Source organism: Epithele typhae (genome assembly GCF_022376455.1).
Source record: "Epithele typhae strain CBS 203.58 chromosome Unknown BXZ73scaffold_10, whole genome shotgun sequence".
NCBI lineage: Eukaryota > Fungi > Basidiomycota > Agaricomycetes > Polyporales > Epitheliaceae > Epithele > Epithele typhae.
The window spans coordinates 213,531-232,196 of NW_025954201.1; the positions used below are offsets into that span (position 1 = coordinate 213,531).

Below are 18,666 nucleotides of genomic sequence, written 5' to 3' on the forward strand. Positions count from 1 at the left end.
AGAAACACCCTTGCCGGCGCGACCAGTGAGGGGGTGGTCGTGCGCCATTTTGCATCCGGAGACGAAGTAACGCCAGACGTCGCGGATAGAGAAAGTGGGGAAGAACGCATTCATCCAGCAAGCCCACCACGCAGAATAGCGGGCCCGGTGAACGTGCTTCGCGCGCGGTGGTGTGAGCGAGCTGGAGGAGATCGTGGAGCCTTGAGGGACGACCAAAGCGAAAGGCCGAGGGAGGTCGGGGCGAATGTTGACGTGACTCGTTGGACTCGTCAAGAAGACAAATGGGTCAGATTCGGCGCGTACACTTACTATATTACCGTGTGTACATCCTCGTGCATCGCTCCTCGAACTTCGGGTGAGAGTGCATGGTGGTGGCATCGAAGGCAACGCTCATCCGAGACGGACAGAAGCAATTCAAAGCGAGGGGCTTGATGCAGGATATTGATAAAGGTGATATACAGAGTGTTCTGGATACAAAAAAGACCACCGCAAAACACATCCACAAACGCACAAGAGCCATGTTGCAACGATGCGCACGCAGCAGAGGAATTCCTGGAGAATCTATACCTGTTCCGGTTCTCCTGCACTATGAGCTTGCTGCCTATCCCAGTCATCATTCTACGCGCGCTCCGTTTGATTTCACATTCCGTACAGGGTACTCGCATAAGCCCAAGTACTGGAAAGATCGCGAGCCGGGTGCGCGAAGAAGAGGCACCGGGGTCTGTCAGGGTGCACTTGCGGGAGCGAGACGAAAACGCGTAGGCAAGCAGCCTCAGAAGCCGGCAGGGATGCGAAGTGGGCGATAGTGGCAGGACATTGTAAGAGAACGCGTGGAGGGATGAGGCGGACGGTCGTCGCGTCGCTCGGGGGGCCCGCGACTCCGAGCGACCTCGAGCGACGCTTTTAATTGGGCGTGTTTGGTCGGTGGCCCCCGGGCCGCCGAGAGTCGATCTCACCCGATCCGACAGGATTGATTCTACCAGATTGATTCCTGGGCGGCGCCTGGTTGCTCTGCTGGCCGCCGACCGACAAACATGTGTCCTCCGTCCACAACGGGGGTAATAGTGTTCGATGCAGCCGTCCGAGGTACGTCGAGTCTCAACCGCCCATATTGTACTCCGTGTGTAACGAACCTATTTCAAACAGGCGGTCAACGGGGGATCAGTATGCTTTTTTGCAAGCCCTGCAATATCGGCGCGTAGAACCTGTTCTTCACAATCCCTACCCCGCCCTGTCAACTAGAGTCACGGGTGAGCTCCTATTGAAGTACATCGCCTGCACGAGGCAACAGATGGCGTCTACGGATCCGAAACGGTCACGGTAGCTTCCATACGAGGTCCCAGTCGTGTGGACACTCGGATGACATGTCTTCGCCTCCGCACGAAAGCTACATCAGGCGATGCACGACGTTGATTCTCGTCACCACCAGAACCCCTCCCCTACTCCTCGACATGATCATCGACCCCAGCCGACGGTCTCCCCGCGTCCCTCCCGAGGTCTCAGACCACATCATACGCTACCTCGACCCCAGAGGCGATAGACAAACGCTACTCCGTTGCGCTCTTGTCTCTCAGGGATGGCTTCCGACAAGCAGATACCTCCTCAGCTCCAATGTCGGCTACCTCGCAGCCCATCAAGCATATCTCTTCGTCACCCGTGTCGTTCTAACATCCCTGTCAGTGTCCCTGCCTCCGTTCCGGACGCTCTTCCTGGAAGAAGACAGCAACCTACAAGAGCACTCGCCTTCGTTGGCCCCACTTCTCGCCTGCATGGCCGGCCGCGTCCCCGCTCTCGAAACCGTCGCCCTGGCCGGCATCGCCTGGTCTTGCGCGACGGCGCAGCAGGCCATCATTTCGCTTCCCACCTTCACAGCGCTGACCAAGTTCGAGCTACGGCGGTGCAACTCCCCGGCTTTCTCGCTCCTCCGACGGACCATGGAGGCGATCCCCAATCTGCGCGACCTCGTCGTTATCGACACCCACTTCCCGATCTCTCCTATCGATGTCATACCTGCACCACACCGCGGCCCTCGACCAGCACTCCACTCCTTGTCAGTATGGACCTCGGCAGGCAAGGAAGACTGTCAGGACGTGCTCCTCCACTACATCGCAAGCACTCCTTCGTGTACCACCCTCGAGGAGCTCATCTTCCGCCGGGACGACTCCGTGGAGTCAACCCCCGGCCTCTGCACGACGCTGCGCGTCTCTGCTCTCGCCAAACTCATGGCGGTCGTCCGCAAGCTCACCATCCACGTCCCGTCTCACCTGGGTAGGGAATTCCGCTGCCTCGCACGCTCTCACGCAAACTGACGCCGCCGATGCAGCCCTGCCCTCCCTCTTGAGCTTATCGAATATGGAGAACCTCACCATCGAGGTGGACACGGGCACGACAGCGAGTCTCCTCGCCATCGCGCGCAGACTCGCGCGAGGGAACAGCCCGCGGCTGCGCCACGCCGAACTCAGGCTCCCCGCCAGCGCCGTCACGAGCGCATCGCGCGCGGCTCTCGACGAGCTCGCAGCGCTCATCTCGGACGCTCGATTTCCAGCCGTGGAGAGCGTGTCCCTCCAGCTATTGATAGATAGCCATCCCGAGGAGAAGAGTGTCTGGATGGAGCGCGCCGCCGGACGTATGCTGTGGAAGACGGTGCCGGAAATTTCGACGAGGGTGTTGCCTCTGGGAGTCGCTGGACAGGCGACAATGGCGGTGGAGATTCACACCGACAATCAGGAGGAACCGCTGTAAGACGGCGGCATCACGCCATTCCGGCGTGCGGGTCCACCGGCGGACAGCGCGTCGTCCGTGGGCAGGTTGGTCAGACTCGGAGAGGGCTGGCGGAACGAGAAGGTTGATTAACAGGGGTTGTGGTGGGACGACGCGATCAGGCGGCCGTACGTACCAATCCACTTCGAACAACAGATTGTATCTGTATGCAATGTCCATAATCGCCTTCCGCAGTAGCCACCAGACCCCTTGCTTACTTTCCAACGACTCCAGCAGACCGTCCTCTCGAATCCGAGTCAGATGTCAAACGAAAATGTACAGAACCTCAGCCCATTTTTGGATGCCCGCGAGCGCGCTGACGAGCGCGTTATCCGCGGCCCTTGCAGAGCTTCCGTCGCGCTCCTCTCGCGGACGTGCGGGAAGCGCGCTTCGCTCTGTTCATGACGACCGGGGAGGATGTGCGCGGGGCAGCGACCGCTTTGTGGGCGCACATGGTGGACATCTTGGCTGGCGCGTGGACGATAGAGGTTGCCGACTTAGAGGAAGGTTCCGTTCGGGGCGTTAGGACGATGTAGTGTTGATATCATACGTAGGCGTACATGAAATTCATATCAACCCAGCTCGATGAAACATTTCACAGGTAGCCAACTTTGCAATCTATAACGCAGTTTCTACATCCTTTCCTGCCCGGAGAATCATGAGCCAGAGTTGCACTGACAAGGATGAACGCAAACTAACCTCGTGACGCTCGACTTGGAATATCAACCCTGGGGGCACTTCGGACTAGTGCAGGGTGGCTGGTTCCGCGATGCGCTGTTAGTATCGTCAATGTGCACTTAGGGAGCCAGACGCACAATGGGGACCGCGTGTGCGGGGGGCGACAAAGACTGATGTCACGAATGAGGCGTCAGCGCGACGCGCTTAACAGTCGGGAAAACGGGACTTTACCCTGAGTCACAGCAAAAGCAACGGCGAGAAAGACGTGACGGCACTTCATGATGGTTGTGCGTAGAAGGCTGCTGCTGCTCTCTGGGAGTCCTCCCTCCTATTTAAGCGTTTGACGAGAGCCTGCACAGTTTCTGGGGCTGCGGCACAGCGGGAAAGGATGTCGTGACATGTGAACCATACGTCACAATTCGTGTTTCACGGTGACTGGGTGAGAAAGACGTCGTAGTCAGACAGTGCGCACGATCGAGACTCGAGAACACGTTCTGCGAAACCGGCTCACCGAAATCCGGGAGTAGAAGTTGAAACCGCGGCCAGGGATCCCGACACTCCTCAGCTACCGCAGATCGCTCATGCGCCGCCCGCAGAGCAGCCTGCGGGCGCACGTAAGCGCGAACGATACGGTTGAAGGTGGCATGCCTTGCCTTCGCAGGACTCCGAAACAACTTCCAGTACTCGAGCACATGCTTCCCAAAAGTGGTCCACGATGCTCGCGTCGAGGTGAAGTGGCACCGTCTAGGGAGGGATGAAGCGGACGGCAAGCCACACGATGGCGGTCGTGGTAGCGCAGCGCGAGCGACATATATCCCGTCAGTCTCAAAATGGAAGGACAACATACCAATCGTGCCCGATACCGGCTACGTTGTCCAAACCCGAGGCGCCAATAAGATCAACAAATTCTGCGGCGAGAAGCTGCCAGCGGAACTCGAAAAGGCGCAGAGTCGGTGGAAAACATGCTAAAGGCTTGAGATCTTCAGATAAGACGGACCTTACATTGACGGAGCGCCTCTAGGTGTGCTACATGTGATGTCTATTCAGTGAGCTCTATTCCAATTCAGTACCTGCGTCTGAACTTGACCAGTCTACCATGGAACATATATATTGCTGTTCAGCCAGTTGGCGTGGCAGGTCGAAAAGTGTGCGAAAGACACCAAACACGCCCAAAGAACGCGCTTGTGGCGTTCAGCGCCCCTCCCAAGTCTAGTGGTCCGTGCGTCGACGGTTGAGGCCTGAACATGAACGCTCAAGCTGTCCGAGCACTCAGCACTACTACTTGTGCTAACCGACTACATGACGGCATGGTGTCTAATAATCGTCATTATTCTCGACCCCGCAGAACAGCTGCTCAAAGGACTCTTCGTTGTAAGTCTCAGTAAACGCAGCCTGCTCCTTCATCAGTCGTCCCCGATGCTCCTCCGCCTGCGCGCGCGACATCAGTCCTTCCTCCGCGTATCCCACAACCATATCGTACAGCTCCCGCGGCAGCTTCTGCAAGGCCGGCACCTGCTCCGCTTGAGCGATAGCCCACTCGCGTTGCTGGGGCGGGACGTCCGACGTCGACAAGATCCTCGTCGTGGGGTCGACGAGGAAGAGCGAGAGGATCTTGATGTGCCCAGGCCGTGTCTTGTCCGCGAGCTCAAACGGTTCGACGCGGTGCTGGTAGAAGTTTGGGTACGCTACGCATTTTCCCTCCGCGGCGACGATGTGACCGAGCGGCTGGCTGAACGGGTCATCACATGCGAACCCGAACGCGGTGGTGTATCCTTTGCGGTCGCCTTGCTGATACATGAGCTCCGACCCCGACTCCCCGGACCCCACGCAGTGACGGAAGGCGAGCCCGCTCTCTGTAACGTTCTCCATCGTGTAGCAGTAGAGGCCGGTCGCAACGATCCGCTCGTTTCCCATCCCTTCGACGTGCCACGAGCCGCCCGGGTAGAACGGGTTGTCGGGGGTGAGATGGACGTTCGTGAGCTTGACGATGACCTGGATCGTACGGCCCTTGAGCGAGAACTCGGTGCGCGCGTCGGTGGGAAGGGGGGTGAAAAGTTTCGGATCGGGAATGCGCGGCCACTTGTGCAGGCGCTCCCACTCCGCGTGGCGGTCTTTGTAGGTGTTGTCATCGTCGTCGTCCTCCGGTTCCTTGACCTCGAGGTGGTTGTACCACTCGTGTCCGTCCACCTCTATCGCGATGTAATCCACGGGTCTTTGCATATTGAGAGTGCTTGAGATCATACGCTCGAACATGGGCACAAATCGGACTACGATGGAGGTGACGACAGGATAGAGCGCGCGGTGCCGCGACGGGTGCGCGTTGTTGATGTAGCCAGCAGTTGTGACGTCGCCGTTAAGAGAGACAGCGAAGTCGGTCGGGAGCCACTGGTAGGCATCGGATGCCGAGTAGCGAGGGTTATATGAGTTACTAGCGGGTTGTACTTGAAGGTACTTCTTGCGGTCGAGTAGCGTGAGGACAGGTTCTCCTCCCTTGGGATTAGGTACACGAAAGTACGTGTGACCGATGCAGAGAGGGTACATGGAGGGATGAACGAGATCAAGAACCTGGTTGTTGAATTTCGGGTGCCAGACTTTCTGGTCGTCGGGGAGGTCCTCGAGGGCGACTACGGCGCGTGCGAGCCGAGTTTTGAGAGCGCCATCGACGAGAGAATGCGACTCGAAAGCCATCTGTATGTGGCTCGTCTGCATAATACGATTATCAGCACGGGCGAAACACGACAATCATATCACTCACGAACACCCCAGTGGATGGGTCACGCTTCGAAGCCGCATGCAGAAGCTCGTCAAAAATGTACTTGATCTGGGCCTCTGTAAGCAACTCCCGGGGCCACCATTTCACGTCTCCCCTACGGCGTCCCCGTTCACCATCGTTGGCCTTTTTCTTGTATAGTTTGAAGCGGAGGTCTCCTCCCCAGAGCTCATCGTGCGTGACTCGGTCATGCTCTACCATCTCGTCCCGCCACTTCTTGACAGTGACAGGGTCGTGAATGTTCTCCCACCAGGATGGTTTTGAACGGATGATGCCTGCAAAGTACCTCATGCGCAGTTCGACAATGGTGACAGGAACCACGTAGTGGTAGTTGAAGATTCCAGGGATGTCTTCCTCCGTGTTTCTAAGCATTTCAGGTAAGAGGGAAGTGAGAAGAGGTGGTGACGGTATTCCACTGCAGAGTCGAGAGGGGGACACCCCACGCCGACGTGTGGGCTGCGCGTATGGCAAGCTCAAGGTTTGTGCAAATACAAGCAAATAACGCGTCTGGCCGCAGCGCGGCCCGCGCGAGCGTCGCTACGTCATACCCTCCCTGGCGCGGTGGCCGGCCTCGTCTGCAAAGAGCTCATTTGAAGTTGGACTGAGGCAAGACTCGGGGAACCCCTTACCCACACCGCTTCGGCAGCACGTACGGCGCGCACCGTGCCTTCCACCCTCCGCTTCCGCCGATGCCCACGCTGGCCCGCACCACCACTTTCGCGACCCACCCGTGCGCGGAAAGCGATCTAGATATACCAAGCAAGAACGACAGCCGGCGTCTTCGCGTGCATTCCTCCGGTTTTCTGTTCCGTCCGAGGGTGATCGGCCACGCTCGTGGCGGTGGGATGGGGAAGCGCGAGTGCGAGACGGGGGCGTGCGAGTGAGATCAAGGAGGTATGATCGACGTCGGAGACAGGATCGGGAAGTCTGCATCGTGTGCAGCAGTGCGAAAGATAGCACCCAGTAAGGGAAGAGAAGATAAGCAGTGTGGATTTTGGTGGCTCCGCGTGAGCGTGCGTGAACATGAAGATGGCGAGGGACGGTCGGGATACGGTTCGACTTGGGAAACCTGGGAGCAGCCCAGAGGCGTCTTCATATCGGCATGTGGATCAAGGTGCCGTATGATCCTGTCCGAGATCTTAGGAGGAACGCGGGAGGATGTTTTGCGGGGGTCGGCGGTCATGATGTGGATGGAAGACAACTTCGAAATGCGTTCGTTTGACGCAGTGAAGTCACTGGTGCATGCAGCCGAGGTTGGTGCCGGTCGGCCCGTCCCGGGCCACCGGACCGCACACATCCGGCAGCTGCCGTCTTTATTGGCAGAGGGAGACCCGACGAAGCCGTTGAAGGCCCCCTTGTTATACAGGTACAACGTGCTCCTTTCCATTTCGTCGCGCATCGTGAAGAGTACAACAACAAGCACACCACGAATCCGAAAAACGACTACAAATCCGCCTCCAAATCCTTCCCATTCGTCGCAAACGTCAAGACGTCCGCCAACCGCACCGAGCCCTTACCCGGTGTACTTGACGGTGACGGTGCTGCCCGAGGTCGACACCGACGTGAGCACCTTCCCGTTCTGCTCGATGTCGATCAGGTCCGAGCCCGAGGGCGTCACCGTCGAGCCGCTGTTCGTCGTCGCCTTCGCGTTCGTGAAGGTGACGGTGCCGAAGTTCGCGAACGGCACGAGCGACGAGCCCTCCTCGAAGTCCTCGACGATCCACTCCGCGTTGTACTCGCACAGGCTCGGCTGGCCCGAGAACGAGTGCGAGACGGACTTGCCCGTCGAGACGTTCGTGATCTTCGCCGTCCCCGCCGTCTTGGACGTCGCGGTGACGGTGACGGTGACGGTGTCCCCGGAGGAGAAGGAGATCCCGGAGAAGTCGTACGCGTAGTCGGGGTACCACTCGTACCAGGCTGCCGGCGCGGGCGCGTGAGCACGAGGGATGCGGCGGTGGCGCTAAGGTGGCGATATCCGAGAACGCACCATCGTAGCTCACGCTCGAGCCCGAGATCGTGAAGTCAAGGCCGGTCTGGAGGATCGCAGTCCCGCAGGTGTCGCCGTCGATGCCGACCCAAGCCGACGCGGAGTGCTCGCCCGACCCGCCCGAGGGCTCCTTGGGGCTCGGGACGGTGAACGTGCCCGTAACGGACTTGTACGTCGCCTAGACCGACCGTCGGGGGGCAAGTCAGCAACCGCAGCCCCGGAACGCCGAGAGCGTACGCACCGTGGACGCGACGAGGACGGCGCCGGACCAGTTGCTGCTGTAGTCGACGTTCGAGCTGTTCGTGAACTCGGCCGAGAGCCCGGACGAGGCGATCTTGGGCCGCGACTGGCGGTTGAGGCCGGCGGCGCGGCGCGCGGCGCGGGACGCGAAGCGCTCACTCGAGGTGGGCACGGCGAGCGCGGAGGCGGCGAGGAGGAGCTGGGAGAGCACAGTGAAGGCGACCATCGTGACAAGGGCAGAGGAGACGAGGAGGCTGTCAGAACTGGTGGGCTCCGAGCTGGGGACCGATGGACGGTGACACGCGGGCTTTTATGCGTTCAGGCGAGATGATTGTGCGTCGTTTCGGCCCTGTAACAACGCGGCTGGGCTGTTGCGCGCGAGCACGAACCACCTTCAGTGGAGCACACTGTGTTCAGGTCTGGTTGGAAATTGTCAGTTCCGTAGTGCCTTGCGTTCCGCGACAGCACACACATGGTTCACCGCTTCTGCTATCACCGCCGGGCTGAGAACACGCGTTTCTTGGAGCCGTAGAGAAGGATTTCGAGGTGCTGGAGGGTGCAAACGCCATGCTCATGACCGGTGCTTGCAGCGAGCAGCGTGCTAGGCGACGATGATTGCAAAAATAGCACAAGATCGCCTGCACGTGAGTAGCCCATTGCGGATCGATTTGGGTAGCGCGAAGCTCCAGCAGCATGCTCCCGTCGCGAGGCCCTGCGTTCGGTACCGACAGGCGTGCCAGGGCTGCTGCGCTGTCGAGATGCACCCAGCACACAGTCCTGCTCGTCGTGTGTGAATCGCAAGATTTGCCATTAGTCACCGCAAAATCACGCACCAGATAATCCTGGAACCACATCACCGCCGTACCACCTGATGCGGACGCCGCCCGCGATGGTGGCAAAGTTGGAGAAGACCGTCGGGCAGCATCCATTCCTTGACATCTCGAACGTCAGGCGGTACCGGTTTATCGCAAGTCCAATTGTGCGATGCGGGGCACGAGCGCCTGTTAAGATGGCATGGGGACAGCGGCGAGACCTCCAGGATTGTAGCACCACTTACCAGGTATCAGTGTGGCCATGTGCGAGGCGGTGGAGCGGCGTGGCTCCGAGGACTCGGTCACTGGCGCTGTCGGGCGGGATACCGCCGGGCTGATGCTGACTATCACAGACGCAGTATGCACACAAGCTGTTGAATAGGGCCGATCGTCGTATCGTCGTCGAAGGTGGTGACGGTGCACACGACAGCGGGATAGAATATCGCCGTGTATGTAGTGGAAGGATCCAGACTCCAGATCGCTGTTTGGATAGCTGTGAGGCGTGCTAGTCGTCGATTGTACCATGTGAGTCCGTGCATCTTCAACAATATTTGATGCGTCGGGCCTGGCTACTCACCGATGCCTGTCGCCGTAGGCTCGATTTAGCCGGTCTGAACTGCGCATTCGAAAACGAACGTTTACCCGGCCAACTGGTTGTCACCAGACGCTCCTGGGCGATCCCTCCTTCCATCTGCGAGTCGCGCCAAACACCGGGAGATAGAGAAGCTAGCAAAGGAAGGCGCTCCGGCCAGCTGCTTGCGGCAACGACCGCTATCGACGTCGGAGACGGTGAGCTGGAAGGATCACAGGAACGCTTCCAGCACTCACCAGTGCGACAGCCGCGTGAAAAAAGCTCCCAAAGCTATTTCCAAGGGCGACATAACCACCGCTCCCGCATACACCATGTCTGCTCTGGATGTGGTGGTAGACGAAGAACAAGACGCACAAAACGCCCGCCTCCAACAAGACGCGCGACGGCACGTGGTCCCGTGGAGCGCTTACATCAGCAGCCCGCCAGTACTTTATTCGCGCCGTGCAAGCGCCGTGTTCCGAATGGTGGTACATCTGAAGTGTTCATTCCACGCAAAGCGTCGCGATCGTAAAGACACAGCTACCTACTGCTTTTGCAACCAACCCCCGCCCGCCTCCGCGCTCGAGGTTTGTAATAAGTGTCCAACAGTGCTCGGCCCGCGCGCGCGCCGCTCAAGGGCCGGTGTACTGGACGGTGACGGACGAGCCGCTCGCGGCCGCGTTCGTGAGCACGCGCCCGTTCTGCTCCATGTTGATGATCGTCGCGCCCGAGGGCGTGACGGTGCCGGAGGACGTGCCCGCGCTGGCGCCGGTGAAGGTGACGGTGCCCCAGTTGGCGAGCGGGACGAGCGAGTTCCCGGACTCGAAGTCCTCCACGATCCACTCCGCGTTCTCCTGGCAGAGCGCGGGCTGGCCGGAGAACGTGTGCGAGACGGTCTGGCCCGTCGAGTGGTTCACGATCGTCGCGGTCCCGCCCGTGGTCGAGGTCGCGACAACGGAGACGGTGATGGAGTTGCCGGGGCTGAGGGAGATGCCGCTGAAGTCGTGCGCGAAGTCGGGGAACCACTCGAACCAGGCTATGCGGGAAGAGAGAGAAAGCGCGTCAGTAGGGAGTACGCAGAGAGACTGGGAGAGGATGGCGTACCATCGAAGGAGGTGCGCGTGCCGGAGACGGTGAAGTCAATACCGGTCTGGAGGATGGCGGTGCCGCAGGTGTCGCCGTCGATGCCGACCCATGCAGACGCGGAGTGAGTACCGGAGCCACCAGAGGGCTCCTTCGGCGTCGGGATCGTGAAGGTTCCGGTCACCGACTTGAACGTGCCCTGCAAGACGGGAACCACAAGCACTTAGCAAAAACATCCCCACCGCTCGTTTCGGTGAGAAGGAACACGTACGCTGCCTTGGACGAGAACGGCGCCTGACCAGTTGGAGCTGAACTCGGCGTGCGTGGTGTTCCCGGTCGCCGCGATGTCCGACGAGCTCGCAACCTTGACGCCGGACTGGTGGTCGAGCCCGAGGCGGCGCGCAACGCGCTGGTTCAGACGCTCGCGCGAGGTCGGGATCGCAAACGCGGCAGTCGCGAGGAGGACGTTGACGAGGAAGGCGGAGGCGAACATCGTGAGGTCGAGAGGAGGCGGTGGGCGGCGAAGGCGGGAGGGCTTGGCAAGACCGAGCTGAGGAGCGAGGCGGGGACCGCGGAGAGCTTTATACACGACCTACGCGCGTATCTGCCCCTCAGCAGCGCCAATCCGCGCAAAGTTCGAAGGAGGTGGAACAGCCCGTTTGGGTGCTTCTTGGGCGGACCCGCAGAGGCTCGCACGCATGGCCCAGGTGCTTCGCTCGTCACTTGACCCAGGGTGAGTATGAGGAAACACGCGCGCCCATGTCGGGAAGGGGAAGTGTTTTCTCAGCAACACGAGGAAAGAAGGCGATGGATGCCACAGTGAGTCTGCACTGGACTTCCGGCTATGGGGCGGCGTTGGCATTCCGCGAAGTCGATTACAAGAATAGCTCTCACCCTCGCGGGAGCGCACTCGTTCAGATTTTCGGATAGGGTGATTACTGGAACGAAGGGAGCCGGGATCGTGAGAGCGGTGTCACAGCGCGCGTGCGGCGCGTATGCTGTGTCATATCCATGCATCGATAGAAGGCAAACTTGAATGCCTGAACAAGGTTGTCTCCGTGCGAGAAGAACATAAGGCATGTGCTGTTGTGGGTAAATCTTGCTCTGTGATGAAGGAAGGGCCGGCCAAAGCTACCCCGGGTGCCCTGCGTGTGAGAAATGAATAGGCTGCAAGTGGGTTCACACGGATACGATATACACACCGGTTGTGAGAAGCATGACCTCCGACGCAATCTCAAGCCCGCTTTTTTCGTAGCAACGCCAAACTTAATGTCTGAAACCTTTTCAATACTGGGGCCGAGTCTTGGAAGATGAAAGCTCTGAGTGTTCTGTACGCCACATGGAATATGTCAGCCATACCGGTCTCAATGTCATGGGAAAGAGGAACCACCTAGCTGCATTCTCACCACGGCTTCGTTGACATGAGAAGGATCTAGTATCTCTCCTATCTCTGTGTTGCCACCTTCCAGAGGCAGGATGAAGGATGACGTGCTTGAGACCACGGCCGAGTGGACCGCTCGCGGCTCCGGCAGTGTCCATGCGGTGTTCAGTGGATATAAGCTGAGTGCTCGCCCGAGCATGTCCGTGTAATGACCATGTCTCCGAGTGGATGTGGCGGTGGACGGTCTGCAGCACCGCCTGGTGTTTGAGTTCGTGGCGCAGCGCCGGCGGTGTGGCCGAGTGTTCTCGTCGACCGAGCTCAGCGAAGGCGCATGATTAAACTATCCTGCATGCATATAGGGGCATTTAGTGTTAAATATCGACGTTAAAGAGGAACACGCACCGCGCCGGTGCATATAGACACTGCGAACTCTTCATCTCGCAGCTATCGTAAGGCGGTGATCTCGGACTGTGGCGACGTTGAAGTCAGGAGGAGGAGTGAGGGGTGAAATTTCCAGCAGGCTCACATTGCAGATCGACCTGCGTGGGTTGGTTGTCCGGAAAGTCGCGTACCGAAGGCGAAGCAACGAGTTCAGGTCGGATTTGGGATCGCCCAGTGCCAACCGTACGCGTACCGGCGCTCGGGATGCCGGAGCTAACCGGAAGATCACGTGCGTGTCTCAGTGCGAACAGACGGCGTCAACGCCAGTCCCTTTCCATGCCGCCATCTCGCAAATGACGGTGAGTACTGTCGAAGGTGATGCCAAGATGCTGAAAGCTCTCGCGGGCAGAGGACACAGTCCGGCACTACAACACGGGTTGTCTACTGCGTCAAAGCGCGTTTTACCGGGGTCCTTGAGTGAAGGTAGGAGAGAAGGTGCATATCGGCTGGAGCATGCTCGTTATCAAGGACCTCCGGATCATCCGGTGCGTATCTCCTCTTGTTTCCCCGTTATCGGGCCCACTTATTCGACATTCTAGCCTGGAAGTCGTCAACGTGGGCCCGAGGACGTAATTTGACAAAGAGTGCGACATTTCCGCGAACTTCTTGCGATGTTTCTTTTGCTTCCCATAGGCAGGCCTTACCACATCCAGCAGATCTCCCCGGGGCGTCTCTGTTCTCTCCCGTTCGACTTTATGCAGACGACTGCGCTCGAGGCCTCAGCGCGTTTAGCGCTATTGGTGGACGCCTCTCGGCTTCGGCCGAACCATACTCTCATAAGCCGCTGATTGCACTACGTCTCCACCCTTTCTCAAGTATGGGTTCCTTTGTCTCCACGTCTATCCTCTGACAGACTCGTCTGACAGCAGACTCTGAAAACACCTCTTGCTGCGTTCCCCGTTCCACTACCGCTGCTCCGTCAAAGTTGCGTCGACATCTGAACTCATTTTCCGCACCGGCTGTCCGCGCACATCCCACTCTCCAGGACGAGCGACGGCTTCGCAAGTCAAACATCGATCGCCTTCTGGCGTTCCTGCGCCAGAATCCTCTCATTTCCGCAGTGCCCCCAATGCACTACGTGCAGCTCTCCTAGTCCAACCATTCATCCTCCCCCCTCGACGACGAGAGCGATGACAAGCAAGACGTGCTCGCGACTCCCCGCGCGCACCCTAGCCAAATATGGACGTCCATGTTTCTCCGCGACCCAACGGAGATATTCGCGCACGGCCAATCGTGGCCAGCTCTGCGCTCGCAACGCGCGCGACCCCGACCTATAAAACCACGCGACTCTCCGCCCCGACTCCTCAGCAAAGTCCTCTTCGCTCACCGCAACCCGCTCACCAACCCACTCTCTCCTCTACTCTCCAACACAATGCCTCCTGCCAAGGGAACCCGTGGTGGTGGTGCGTCGCCGCCGCCGCCCGCCCTCCCCTCCTCCTCCCCTCGCTGACCCGCCGCCCCCAGCCGCCGCCAAGCCCGCTGCCGAGACGCCCCGCGCCGCGGCCTCCTCCCAGGTCTTCGCGCCCGCACCTCCCCCGCGGCGACCTCTGCGCTCATACCTGTTCCCCCCGCAGGCCAAGGGCGACAAGGCCCCCAACTCCAAGGCCGCGCCCGCGCCCAAGGGCTCCGCGCCGCCGCCGCCCGCGTCCAAGGGCGCGAAGAAGGCGTGAGCGCGCCGACCCGCCCATCGCCAGCCAACCGCCCTCACGGCGGACCCTCGCGCGGACCGGTCGCACACCGCTCGGCGGGGGGGGGAAGCTCGCGGCGCTGGTGGATGTTTCTTGGAGTTTCTGACTGAATTCGCGGATTCGGATCCGGGGGTCGCCGCTGGGCGGGCGTGGAACCGGAAGACGGCGCGCGGTCGTCCGTAGCCTGCTGTTGACATGAAGCAAATTTGTACTAGAACAACCATTGTAGAATGCTTTCGCGGGGACCTGTGCGTGCCCGAGAGACCCTCCAGCTCTCGCACTCGGCTGCCTGGAGCACTGGCTGTATGCGCGCGCTAGTAAGTACAGCTCAAGCCCGCGAGCACGGCCGCCGCTAAGCGCACGCCCCGTTGCTCACTTCCACTCCGCCAGGCCTGGGATTGGGAGGCGCCGCGCGCAGCTTGAACACCGCCCACTCTAGGTGCGCGGTAGGTCGCAAGTTGTGACGCATGCGCGGCGAGCACGCGAGGATAAGACCTGCCATTCATTGTCAAGACGCAGAAGGCTAGCTAGGCTTACGACAGAATGCGAACCACAATCGTGCCTTCTTCGTGTCACGAGCTCGGCGTGATATCCAGGGCGACGCGGGCGCGCTGCGTAGCTTGCGCTTGATACATCGGCGGGCGTTAACGGTCATGACAATCTTGGAGTCTAGACGGCAAAACTCGGACATGACAGCCCATTATATTCTAGACGAGTCGGAACTACCTCCAAGTGAGAAATACAGTAGCCATGATGAGACAGAACACTGACGGGTCGACCCCACTCTTCTCCGACTCATGCACACAATCAGCGGTGTGCGGCGGGCGTGAGACCAATGAACTCGCGCAGCGTCTCACGTAGCGCGGGAGTGTCGCCCTTGGCCTGGACGTTGTACGCCTCGAGGATCGCCTCGTACCGCTCCTCTGCAGGACCCGTCGTCAGCGCTCGTAGTCGCAGAAGGAAGAAGAACTGAAGAAGGGACGCACTCGTCAGATGCTCAAACTCGCCCTTGGTCGCCGGAAAGGTCGGCGGCGCCTTACCCGCGGCCGTCGCGGGAGCCATGATGGTCATCTTGTTCGACGTGATCGTCGCGTTGTGCAGGCGCGCATACAGGCGGGACTGACTACCGGTGAATGCAAGAGTGAGCACATACGTGTGATGGAAACACAGAACAAGGGCACTCACTCGAGCGTCATCATCTCGATAATTCCCTCTACCTTCTGCTGCAGCTCCTCAACTACGGTCTCCGTCGCGCTTTTGAGCCGCGGCGCTTCCCCACTCCCGTCGTCGGCCACAAGGGCATCCGCCTGGCCTCCGCGCGTCCGCCTCGACCCCGAGCTTCCATGGGCATCGACGGCCACCGGGACCGCCCCCATCCAGATCGAGGGCGCCATCTGCAACTCGGCCACCTGCACCCTCCGCGCGAGGTGCTCCTGCGCGCGCTCCATGATCTCCATTCTCGCCACGAGCGCGGCCACCTCCGCCCAGCTCTCGCGGCGCGGCGCGGCGCGGTTCTCGGGGTTCGGCGACGACACCGCGCTCGGCATGTGCATGTGCATCTGGGGCCGGGGCTGAGGCTGGGGCAGGGGCTGGGGAAGAACGGCGAGAGCCTTGCCCGCCTGCGCGATCTGCTCCGCGATCGCCCCGAGCGACACGGAGAGCCGGTGTGCCCACAGTGCGTTCGTGGCGTCCGCGCCCGCGTAGCCAGGCGTCTGGGGGTGCAGCGCGTGTGTGGCGAACGGCGTCGCCGTGGCGTCCGCGAGGGGGTAGAGCTGCTGGATCGGGGCGATGTGGGCCGCGGGCGTCGGCGGGGTCGGGTCGAACGAGGGCGAGAGGGGGTCGTCCGAGCGGGGGACGTTGCGCGTGGACGCTGTGGATTGCGGGATGCCCGGGGGCATGCAGGGCTCGTGCGTGAGCGGAGAGAAGAACGGGTTCGGGTCCGAGGCCATTCGTGTCGTAGCCGCGGGTGCGGGGGGTGAAGCTTTGAGGATGCGAGCTCCGATTTGAGGGGGAGAGGGGCGCGGGGCGAGGCAAAGGAGAGGCGTACGCTGCTGAGGGGATGAGGGATGAGTGCTTGCAGCGAGGAGGAAGTTTATAGCACCCCGGGAGCTCTGGATGGGCGAGACACAGGAGTCGGTGCGACAGGAAGTGAAGTTGACGAGAGAGACGGACGCGCTGCTTCGGACCAGAAGCGAGGGACGACATGCGGGACATCCGTGTCACGTCTTTCATAATATTCAATACTCACATCTAGGAGCTGTAGCAGCGATATGCCCATGCCGTGCCCATTCATCCCCACAGCACTCGGGGTATAAGTAGCACCGCTGCCGTGATCCGCGCGACTTGGAGGTGTAGAGTTGAAGCCCCTGTCTTCCGGCGCGGAAACGGATCGCCTGAGGAAGAACGCGGCACCGGGGAGAGTTCTGAGTCCAAGGTTCCGAATGGGTGTGATGGTGTAAGTGAACGCACCGCTGCTCGGGCCTTCATGCTACACCTGCGTCGTTCTCATCTTCACTGGATGTGTGTGTTGCGTCCTCGGGGAAACTTGACTATGTGGCCTTGACTCTTGAAGCTTGAGGGCCGATGTTGGTTCAATGCGAACGCTTGGGACGGAACTTGCAGCTGGAAAAGACGTGATGCATATCGGCCCTCAGACGCAGGTGATTGGCAGAGAGATGGGGAAATGAGATATGGCCAGAGAGTGTGCAGTGGTGAATAAGAGCTTGAAGGACGCCGCTGCGGTGCGCGCGCCGCCACAAGCGTGTTATTTGACGGTGTTTGCGCACCACTTCCCATCGCATTGAAGCGCCGAATCTTATCAAGTCACCTTCATCATGCATGACTAACTCACCAGTGAGGCAGGAGGAGACTGACATATTCGAAGTAGAGATAATACAACAGTCTGAACACGGAATACTCCTACACCACCACTTAGGATCGCCCACCTCATCGCTCACGTCGCAGGCAAGAACCGCACCTCCAAGGTCGCCCCCGGCCGCAGCGCAAACCCCATCTGCTCCCTCACCCGCGCCACCTTCTCAGCGTCCACACGCGCGTCCTCCCCGCTGCACGCGAACGCGATGCTCAGCCTCACCAGCCGCGGACCGCGCGCCGCCCGCGTCCGCCTCTCCAGCTCCCCCGCGAGCGCGTCGAGCATCCCCCGCTCGTGCGCCATCCCCGCGAGCTCGACCGACGCGAGCGCAGGCAGCGCCCCGCTCTCCCCGAGCGCGCGGATGGCCTGCGGGGGGACGGGGGTGCCCGCGGTGCGCAGCGCGAGCGCCGTCACGCCCGGGAGGCGCGTGAAGCCGTCGAGCCACTTAATATACTCGCCGCGCGGCTCGCGCGGCGGGAACGCGACGTCGACGTCGTCCACGTCCGAGCTGAAAAGCGTGCCGTCCGAGAGCGCGTTCACGGCGTGCGCGAAGACGAGGGGGTCGGCGCGGTTGCGGAGCGCGATCGAGCCCCCGGCGGCGCCCGTGCCGGTCACGACGACGTAGTCTGCGTCGGGGGCGACGGCGAGGCGCGCGATCGCGAAGTTGAGGAAGTCGAGGGGCCCGGGGCCCGGGGGGAGCATGCGGCGGAAGGGGGAGCGGGTGGGGTCGCCGGGCCCGAGCTCGGTGAGGGTGTATGAGGTGCAGGCGGGGTACGGGAAGCGGAAGGACTGGAGGAAGGAGCCGATCCTGAGGGGGTGGTCCTTGATGTTGAGAGAGAGCAGGGAGCGAAGGGAGCACGTCTCTTGCGCGCTCGGGGGACTTACGGGGAAGTTCACGGTGCCAAGGAAGTCGTGGATGCGGAGACGGAGGAGACCCTTAGCACCAGCGAGCGCGTCGATGAGGCGGGCGGCGTCGTAGAACGGCTTGGTCACCTTGCACGGACCGAGACGAAGCTCCTCGAGGCGCTCCCAGCTCCTTTTGCTGAGTGACGGAAACAAGAAGCCTTGGAGGAAGAGATGCGAGAGCTTGGGAAAGCGCTGGGTGTCCAGATTCATCTGTGCGAGCGCATTGGGGGTGACGGCCGGCTGATCGTATTTGACCCACAGGTCGAGGACTTCAAGACATGGCAACGTCGCGTTGAGTACCCAGTGTATTGACCGATCTGTCCACTGTGACTCGGTGAGCGGCCCGATCTCCAGCGTACGGATGGACTCCAACTTCGGTGTAAGGCTCGCGAAGGTCGTGAACCTCTTCCGTCTAAGTTCGGCCGGGTGGTGCGTATCAACAAGTGTGGAATGGATCGGTACCGGAAATTTCTCCAT

General features: G+C 60.5%; 6 protein-coding genes across 6 annotated transcripts; 1 reads left to right on the forward strand and 5 right to left on the reverse strand.

Moving 5' to 3' along the window:
* Positions 1 to 1,364: 1,364 nt before the first annotated feature.
* On the forward strand, positions 1,365 to 2,742 carry BXZ73DRAFT_99055 (uncharacterized protein; the record flags this gene model as incomplete). Its single annotated transcript, XM_048027877.1, has 2 exons — positions 1,365 to 2,268; positions 2,324 to 2,742. The coding sequence occupies 2 exons, from the start codon at positions 1,365 to 1,367 to the stop codon at positions 2,740 to 2,742; spliced, it is 1,323 nt and encodes a 440-aa protein (XP_047880183.1).
* A 2,010-nt stretch (positions 2,743 to 4,752) lies between these two features.
* On the reverse strand, positions 4,753 to 6,499 carry BXZ73DRAFT_43212 (uncharacterized protein; the record flags this gene model as incomplete). Its single annotated transcript, XM_048019100.1, has 2 exons — positions 4,753 to 6,141; positions 6,194 to 6,499. The coding sequence occupies 2 exons, from the start codon at positions 6,497 to 6,499 to the stop codon at positions 4,753 to 4,755; spliced, it is 1,695 nt and encodes a 564-aa protein (XP_047880184.1).
* Positions 6,500 to 7,721: 1,222 nt separating this feature from the next.
* On the reverse strand, positions 7,722 to 8,661 carry BXZ73DRAFT_88802 (aspergillopepsin; the record flags this gene model as incomplete). The annotated part of the gene is made up of 3 exons (XM_048025086.1): positions 7,722 to 8,125; positions 8,196 to 8,373; positions 8,437 to 8,661. The coding sequence occupies 3 exons, from the start codon at positions 8,659 to 8,661 to the stop codon at positions 7,722 to 7,724; spliced, it is 807 nt and encodes a 268-aa protein (XP_047880185.1).
* Positions 8,662 to 10,450: 1,789 nt separating this feature from the next.
* On the reverse strand, positions 10,451 to 11,394 carry BXZ73DRAFT_99058 (acid proteinase; the record flags this gene model as incomplete). The annotated part of the gene is made up of 3 exons (XM_048027878.1): positions 10,451 to 10,854; positions 10,923 to 11,100; positions 11,173 to 11,394. The coding sequence occupies 3 exons, from the start codon at positions 11,392 to 11,394 to the stop codon at positions 10,451 to 10,453; spliced, it is 804 nt and encodes a 267-aa protein (XP_047880186.1).
* A 3,824-nt stretch (positions 11,395 to 15,218) lies between these two features.
* On the reverse strand, positions 15,219 to 16,309 carry BXZ73DRAFT_43287 (uncharacterized protein; the record flags this gene model as incomplete). Its single annotated transcript, XM_048019114.1, has 4 exons — positions 15,219 to 15,334; positions 15,398 to 15,534; positions 15,597 to 15,925; positions 16,013 to 16,309. The coding sequence occupies 4 exons, from the start codon at positions 16,307 to 16,309 to the stop codon at positions 15,219 to 15,221; spliced, it is 879 nt and encodes a 292-aa protein (XP_047880187.1).
* A 1,055-nt stretch (positions 16,310 to 17,364) lies between these two features.
* On the reverse strand, positions 17,365 to 18,666 carry BXZ73DRAFT_99062 (uncharacterized protein; the record flags this gene model as incomplete). Its single annotated transcript, XM_048027879.1, has 1 exon — positions 17,365 to 18,666. The coding sequence occupies one exon, from the start codon at positions 18,664 to 18,666 to the stop codon at positions 17,365 to 17,367; it is 1,302 nt and encodes a 433-aa protein (XP_047880188.1).